We start from the raw sequence: 8,969 nt of genomic DNA, 5'->3' as shown, positions 1-8,969 counted from the left end.
GTTCTCACTCTAGGAATGACCCTCAATCCAAAAGTAGACATGCTGTAGCTCTGAGCTACATATTGTTCTTTAAACTCATTTGAGTGCTTCATAATCATAAAATGATAATTTTAAGAGATATGGCACCTCTTTTATCTTATTATTTATCTGGTATTCTGGATGCTTTTGCAAGAAAAACAATTTAGTGGAGTCCAAAGTTCAAATTGAGATCTAGTCTACTGTACTTTGATATTACTATGTGCCCCTTAAATAATGCCGGCCTTTTGTGCAAACTTCCTCATAAGTAGATTTAAACTCTACTAAAAGAAAACTCATTCATTTTTCACCAATGCCGCCTGATGTTTTTTGTCAAATGTGTGGGTTTAGACAAAATCATCAATTGTCCATCCCAGATATTCTAATATGTTAACATTTATGTCCATGCATTTTTATTGCTTATTCCATACATTTCTTTTATATTTTGTTCTGTGTACATTACCCATCAATTAATAGAATGATTCTTGTTGATTTTCTATCTATGCTTGTTTTTGAGCCAATTTTACGCAATATTTCACTGATTTGAAAAACAATTCGATTGTTTTTTATCAATTTGATGTTCATGGGTATTTCATTTATTCTACTGACTTTCAAGATTAATGAAGAAATATTTAGTACATGGACGGAGTTGTATATCAAGGAGATCATTATTTAATTAAAAACACTTTGATGTACTATGCAGTACGGATAATCTTGTTTCATTCATACTGGAGTTAATGTCTTGATTCAACGCAATAGCCTAAGTTGGCGGTGAGGGGAAAGCCGTGTCGTTTCCTCTCTTTAGAGTCACTGACTTCAAAAATCATTGTCTAATTGCTCGAGCGGCCAAACGAGAAAACAACGGAAACTGATTATTTGAAAATCGCAAAACCTTTAATATTGCATTTCGACACCATTACAAAAGTTTCAAGTCTCACTGAGGATACTTTTTTTTACAAGTTTAAGAGTAGTGAATCAAAGGGTATGACAGAACTGATTCGAAATTTTGAAGGCTTCAGGGGGTTCGATAGATCGACAACAAAAGAGTTTTTCTTAGTAACATTCCTGAATGCCGTTTCATTTCATATTCAGAACCGAGGGGTTGATGAATAAAGTGCCCAAGGTATTGACGTATAATTGCGTTCTATTATAGAGCTTATTTTTGCTTGATTGTATTGAATGCGTCAATGTGTTTTCAAATTGCTTAAAAAACAGGTTTTTTTTGTCGTATCGAAGTCGGACAGACGAAGGAGGATAATACATTAAGCATTTTTACATTAGAAAACGGCATTATATGCTTCAGGGTCATTCAATTGCATCTGCTATCCCAAATAAATTACTATGTTTGTTATTCATTCTTGCTGCTCTATCTTGTTGCGACAATTACATGAATACAAAGAAGTTTGGGCGCTTATGATTTTTTTTGATATTTTTCGCATCCCAATTCTTAAGACTTAAAGTCGGTTTTTATTATGACATATTGTAATCGAGGAGAAAAATTGGTGATCTCGGATGCATATTAGACTAGGGTTGGGTCTTCATGGTCTTTTCTTCCATTTTAATGTAGTCTTTTTTCTTGGTCTCCAAATGGCTGTCATAAAATGTGGCCACCACCAAAGATATCATGACCAGAACAACGCCAATGATTTGCAAAACATTCAAGGCTTCTTTGAACAAAAACATCTGAACTCCAAAGGAAGTGACGCATTCCGTTGATGAAATCAAGGAGAGAAGAACTGACGGAGCTTTACCAATCGCAAACGTCCACAAAATCAAGCCCGTGACTGCAAATGTGGCTCCTGATGTTACTTTCAGTGTGACCGTGGGGAATTCATCCACTGTCGTGTGAAAGATTTGGCTCTCTGGCATCCAAGGTCCAATAGCCAATCCGCCCAAGATGCTGAAACCACCCTCTATCAGGAGTATCTGGCTTTTAGACACCTCGGTCACACGGATGTAGACGAGTAGCAGGCCTTCCAGGATGGCGCAAGAAAGACCAGCAGCAATCCCAAAGCATTCTCGAATACCTTGAACAAGAAATGAATTTGTCAACACACGCATAACACTAATAATGTTTTAGAGCGTACTTTTCGATATTTTTGAAGCATGAATATTTAAAAGTGCGAAATCCAATATTCCAAAAATATACTAATTTTCTAATGTGATCATGGAAATACATTTTGTTAAATATATATTTTGATATATATATTTGACATTGTCATCACAATTTTTTACTGCGTCACAGTGGCAGCTCACGTTGAGGGAAAATTATTGGCGACATAATCGTCATTATTTAGAGTACTCAAGCCAATCTCAGTATAAAGATGAGAAAGATGTAGTTGGTCCGGCTTTTCAGCTAGTAAAGGAAAGCATCGACTTCCCAGTTTGTTCAATTTCAAATATATTTCCTACAGGTCACTATTTCAACTTTTTGAATGATTGAATATCAAAATTTGAATGTCCGATTCAACCACCTAGGCTACAATGGTTGGTTTCTTTTTAACAAGGATGAACGAAATATCCAAGGTACCTTCTTTAACAGGGTCGGAAGAATGACCCGCCTCTCAAATTTACTAACCATTGGTGGATTACTGGGTTTGCAAGCGGATGTACTTTTTGGTAGGGCGTCTCCTTTCCATTAAGCTAACACGGTTACGAAAATGTCTTGAACAGTATTGATGTGCACTCACTAAATGGAGTTTACAATTCATTCAACCGAAATTATGGCTTTAAGTACCCTTTCAAAATGTGAGTGATGTCCATTTATCTTTTCAAAATGACCACCTTGCAGTTAAAAAAAAACACTTTGTTGCAAGGATAGAGAAGTTGGTATTTTTGCTAAGAAGTGTCCTTCTTTTGTGAAAACACAAGACCTTTCACGCATTACGAGACCTCGAAAGATAAAGTTACATCCGGAAAAAAACTTTTTAACTTATTTTGCCCATTCTGGCCGAAAATGTCTTTTGAGACAAATATCCAATATTTTACTTTTTTACGCCATTTTCAACTTTCTCGACACTTTTTCTATCTTTTCTCACTATTCTAGGACACAATTTGCCGAAGTGCTTGGAATGACATTCCAAGCAATGATGAGGAAGTCCCCCAAAAGGAAAAGTTTAGAGTTGAATACTGCTTCTTAAGTCACATTTCATACAAATAAAAACAATCAAATGTTGCAAGTTGAATTAAAACAGAGACTTTAACTGATGAAGATTATTTGGCCCCCTTGTGGCAATTTGGAAGCGCCAACATATAAATACAAAATTGCAGTACGTAGTGCCTTGAGGTGAGTCCAGGGTTTAAAACTTCAAATAATTTTAACCATTTGGGCAGTTTCATTTACTTTGCTTTATAGTTATTGAAATAATGTTGTTCGCAGATTTGAATGCATACGAAACAGAAATTTTTAATCTTACAGAAATTTGACAAAAAAGCATTTAACTTTAACAATTAATCCTAAAAGGACAAAACTTGCTAATATGTACTTTTGTTCATTTATTTCAATCGACGTTTTCGTACTCCTTAATGATCTATTACTAAGGATGAGCAAAAGTTGCAATTTTTATTTTTTTCCATGATTGATTATATTTCAGAGCCTTTTTTGCATGTTTGACGTGCTTCATCTGGTTAGCATATTTTTAGAAATATCGTCAATTTTTTTCCAAAAATGAACTGGAATTGTGTTTACTACTTTTTAAGTCAAAAAGCGGGTCTCAAAATCACGTCTATGGGCGCTCCACTCTCTGGCAGTTTTTCAAAACAAAAACAAACCTCCAATAGCAGAGGCTTTGGTTTGAAAGTAAAAAATCATCTTTTTGAGCCAGCTGCTACACTCACTGATCCCTAAATTCAGTCATCAACGTCCCTCTCCTCCCACAAACTACCGTAAGTATTTTTTTTTACAGAGCACGTCAAGGGGTTGGGCGAGCCTGGTGTGTGGCCTTTCAACAAGCAGAACAAGGCTCTCTGGTGACTTGTCAAAATTCGGCTTTTCCATGGGAAACAAGAAAAAAGAATGAGTTCTTGTCTATGGGCATTCTCAAGAATTTCGTAATTTATTTCATTATGACTCACGAAACCTTCCTCCGTAATTTTTTCCTCATATTTGTTTGGGGCTGTACATTGTGCCTTTATAACTTTTTGGGGAAAATTGACAAATCAGTTCCTTCTTATGTTCAAACTGCAGAAAATAGCATTCTGGCAAAGCAATAGTCCTCATTTCCACCTGTTAGAGCAATAATTTAATCAATGTGGGGCAATTTGCTTCACTTCCACCAAAATGAATTTGTTCTCTAATTTTTCATCAAATTGTGGATATGAATTGGCATATGTACAACCCCAAAAAATGTCAGAAATGGCGCTGAAAAGGTTGTATGAGGCAAAGATCAACAAATTACGAAATTCCTAAACAAGCCAGAGTTTGACTAGCAACTTACAAGCTTTAACTACTTTGTTGGGCTTGCGTCCCGGCGCTTAGTCCTTTTCACCCCTTGTGATTTGAACAAGCCTTGCAAATTAAGCTCTTTCGTATCTTTTTGCAATATTGGCAACTTTAAAAATAAATAATATTTGAAAAATTGGCCGCATCTATCCCCTCTTATCATATCGTATTTTATTCCGAGGGCTAGAGTAACGTTTCACGTTTTCAGTAATGCTTCCGGTAATGCGTTATTTTTCTGCAAAAGAAACGGCATCGGTAACGGAGAGGGTTTTTCAGCCCACCCGTTACTGTTACTTTTTCTTTTTTGAACAAGGGAAACACAAAATATGTAAAGTTTTCCCACCCAATTTTTTAGAAAGTTCCCTCTCAAATACAATTACTTTTGAGTAAACCCCAAAACAGAAAGTTGGCTTTTTGGTCAATTTGGTTTTTAAAGTTGAGAAAATGCTCAAAAAACTTGAAAAAAGGTAAAAAAGGTTGCAACAGTGCTTTAAAGAAAGTTTTGAAAATGCATGAAAACAGTTGTTAAAGAGGAAAAAGTTGTTATATTGACAATTGGTCGTTTTTAACCTCCTAGCTGCATTTTTTTCTGTTACAATGTAATATGGACTCAACTGTATTTCATTGCTATCAATTGAGCTCCTGTTTCTTAATTGTCTGAAATTCAGATTTCTTTCTTGCAATGTGTGACATTAAGACACTTTTTTTAATTGATACAGATGTCATGGTAAACAATTGAATCTCTTTTGGGGCATAGCGTTATTGTTAGGGGCGCTTGTGTCCAAAAATGATTTGGATTTTTAACATCAGCTCTCTTTTTTGCTGACTTTCCCAAACAGAAAACAGGGAGTCGAATTTGATATTCAAAATCGTTGGTAAACCCAAAATGTCATGCGGAAGTAAAAAAGAAAGGACAACAACAAGGAAGAAGTTGCGAAGTAAACAGATTAGAATTCACATTGCAAAACAGCTAAAAGTGTTCGAAATTGTGAAAAAACTAAGAAACACGCCGAAAAAGAGGAAACTCTTGTGGTGCAAATGCTTTTATATTTTTTATCATGAAACTAACTCGTTATCCAATTACTGTAAATCCCATTTCTACCCTGGCTTAGCAAACGATTCACGGTTGTGCCTAAAAAATATTTTAAACGAGACATTGAGAGGTACCTTTGCATTTGCCCCTTTTGGCTAATTTCTCTTTGTCTTCCTGTCTGACAGGTATGGCCAAATATGCTCCTGCTAGGTCGACACTTATAAACATGCTGGCTTTAGATAACTGCTCGTTAGCCAATTGTTCGAGGTTGTGAGCTACCAGGAAACAGTCTCATTTGGTCACTTTGTTTAGTGATCGGTAGTCGACGGCGTATCTCCACGATCCGTCTTTCTTCTTAACTGGAACCAGTGCGGAGGACCATGCTGACATGCTGGGCGATATGATTCCATTGTTGAGCCATTCGTCCCAAGTTTTTCGAAGATCGGCTCTCATCAGTGGGTTGAGTGGCCGAACTAAATCCTTGACTGGCTTGGCTTCTCCGGTGTCAACCTGGAACTCTATGAGATCGGTTTTACCAACATCGTATTTGGATTGAGAAAGTACATGATAGAACCGATAGAGCAGATCCTCTGTCAGCCTCTTTTGCGTGGCTGTGAGCTTGGGGTGCTGGGTCCTTGTCCTTGAATAACTTGTGAATGCTCTCTCTCTTTTGGGCCTCGTTCTTGTCAGCACACCAATCCAGTGGAGCGAATGCATCGGTCATTAGAAGGTACCATCCGTGCCCTCATGCAACAAGAGCAGGCCTTGCCCGGCCAGTGGTTCCGATTCGTTCCGGCCGCGCTAGCCGCTCTCAGGCAAACGCCACTTAGCAACTTGCCTGTCTCTCCGCACGAACTAGTGTTTGTGCAAGAACCGGTCATCCCCGCCCAGGTGTTGGTAGATGCCATTGTGGAAGCTCCACCCGGCAAGCTAACAGCCAGCATTCGGCGTCTCGCCAAAGTCATCAACCAAATCCGCACCTGCCAACTAGAGAACCACGAGAACAATCGCCAAAGTTATAATAATAAAGTCAAACTCATGCCCCTGCAAGAAAGTGATTGGGTTTGCAAGTATTGTGCCAACGACCCATCAGAATCTGGAATATCCCGCAAAACGGCCGTTTACCAAGATGGGCCATATCAAGTCCAAGAGTTGTTGAATGACCGACAAGTCAAACTTCGCAAGGCTATCACTGGAGGGAACTCGAAGTCCACCACCGTCACAGAGATAGTGAGCAAGGCTCGGCTAACAAAAGCCCATTCTTGGGAGCTCAGTAAGCTCCAAACGCCGTACACTTGGACTATCGCCAAGGCAACCAGAATTCCGAAGACCATGACCGTAACCAAAACAATCTTCGAACCCATGTTCTATCCATCGCCAAGCCAGGTACCAAGCCACGCCCCAACCAGCGAAGGACGAGGCTGCTAATAGTATACCTCTAACTCATTTCCCGTACGCCCTCAAAGCATCAGTCCCGTCTTTTGTTGAGAGCAGTCCCACGATTTGTTGCTTCTGATCTTGACAGAACGGCCGGTCTGAGGGTGTTGTGTTGTGATTTTTGATTTCTGATTTTTGATTTAAGGAGTATTTCATTATTTGTTTGCTAGGTCTGTTCACTTCTTGTGCTTGCAAATGTAGTTGATTTTTCTTGTTGTATTCTATTTGCTTAGTTTTTGAAATTTTGAAAACAAAAATAGGTTCTGGAGCCTTCTTTTGTTCTACTTCATTCTATTGACTCTTGCTTGTTCTTGTAGTCGAGTTGGTGTATGTTGGCTGAGGCTAGCTAGCTGGTCAGCCAAGAATAGGTCATCGTCATTCTCTTCTCCTCTGTTGCTAGCCCCAACCTAGCGCTACCACCTATTTTTCTTCTCTGTCTGTCCCTATGGAGTACTTTCCTCCCTGGTTTCCGCCCAGCTCGTGTGTGCGGTTTACCTGCTGGACAGCTGGTTCTCATTCACACCAGCTGATTTCTCTCTCCCTTTTGCCCTCTTGGCTCTGTCTTCTTCTTTTTTCATCTTTTGTCTTCCTCTGGCTCATTTCTAACGGTTTTTCTCTTTAAACTGAAGGAAGCTTTCAGAATATTTCTGCATATTCTTGCTCATGTTCCCAGTATTTTTGATTAGGATCCCTCCAACAGCCTTGCTTTCAATAAACATGGAAGCTTTGTTGAAGGGACTTTCTGAAGGGACTTTCTGAAGGGGCCAAGAACTGTCTTGAGCTGATTTTGGATGGGAAAACTCCGTCCTCTATCAATAAGCCTTTCATTATGGAAGCCTTAATAACTAGGGCTGGTTACACCCGGCCACTACTTGACTGTGGGATGAACCAGTGAAGTGAAGGCAAATTAGACACAGGCACAGACACTCTTGATTTGATTGAAACGCCCCTTGTAGTCGAAGAGGTCATAGAGGTCAAAGAGAGAATGCTCTCCAAATTTGCGATGTCCATAAACGACAAAAAGGCAAAAAGGCAGGTAAGGGTGTAAATTGGCTCACCCAGAATATTGTCCCAAACTGAAGAGTTGGCCTTCTCAAGTTCCATGAGAAGGGATGTTCCAAACAGGGATGTAGCTATTTTCAACCGTTTATGTGTATGAGATCATTGAGGAACAAGGTATGCGTGATATCCCGGTGATGAGCATGTTGCTCATGCTCTTTCACTGTCAATGTTAATTCTAGTCATGTATATAAATGTGTACTAGTCAGAAATAAAGTCAGTCATGAAGCGTACACAACATGGCGCAGTTGGCAGTCCGGCTGTGGCCTCCTGTGTGGCTCTCCCCATGGAGGAAATTCGAGCGTGGAGGTAACGGCCAAAGACCCTTTCCCAGACGCTTCGTGACCCGGTTGGCACCGTGACCTGCCCCGTGTTCCTGGACGGCTCCGTGTTCCTGGACGGCTCCGTGTTCCTGGACGGCCCCGTGTGTGTTAGATGTGATATCCCGGTGATGAGCATGTTGCTCATGCTCTCTTATTGTAAATGTGAAATCTAGTCATGTATATAAATGTGTACTAGTCAGAAATAAAGTCAGTCACGAAGCGTACACAACAGTATGCCTCAATTCCGATGCACAAAGGCCCATCTCAGGGGCACTAAGAGGAAGAGACAGTAGTTGTCTCAACCTCATTGTCAAGACTCTCAATAGACTTACCCCACCACTTTCCTTTCCCCTTCCCGCCCCCACATCAGGGCACTGGTCGTCTCTGCATTGGGTCATGAGGTCGACCCAAGGCTCTTGCCAGGTGCATGGCCCTCTTCAAGCACGCTCCTATTCTCTCCAACGAGGAGAGAAGGCTCAATCCCACCAAGGAGTAGTGATGGGAACGTTGCCTCAAAAGTCTCACGCAATCGATGCAATACCGGTCCAGTGCCAGATTGAAAATGTGTCATGCAAGCTTGAGCCTTTTCGAGATATTGGCAGGGATGCCAAAATGGAACAAAATTAAATCCAGTTCTTTATTGAGCACACCCAACGAATTT

General features: G+C 39.9%; 1 protein-coding gene across 1 annotated transcript in view; it reads right to left on the bottom strand.

The window, feature by feature from the left end:
- Nucleotides 1-687: 687 nt before the first annotated feature.
- LOC131893043 (solute carrier family 35 member G1-like) overlaps nucleotides 688-8,969 on the bottom strand; it is a 28,680-nt gene continuing 20,398 nt past the window's right edge. Inside the window, exon 2 of the mRNA XM_059242964.1 lies at nucleotides 688-2,042. Coding sequence (XP_059098947.1) covers nucleotides 1,540-2,042 — 503 coding nt within the window. The 3' untranslated portion in view covers nucleotides 688-1,539. The remainder of the gene's footprint in view (nucleotides 2,043-8,969) is intronic.

This window comes from Tigriopus californicus, chromosome 2 (genome assembly GCF_007210705.1).
Source record: "Tigriopus californicus strain San Diego chromosome 2, Tcal_SD_v2.1, whole genome shotgun sequence".
In the NCBI taxonomy this organism is placed as follows: Eukaryota; Metazoa; Arthropoda; class Copepoda; order Harpacticoida; family Harpacticidae; genus Tigriopus; species Tigriopus californicus.
Note: the sequence above shows the minus strand (reverse complement) of the source record. Positions and strands in the feature narration are given on the sequence as shown.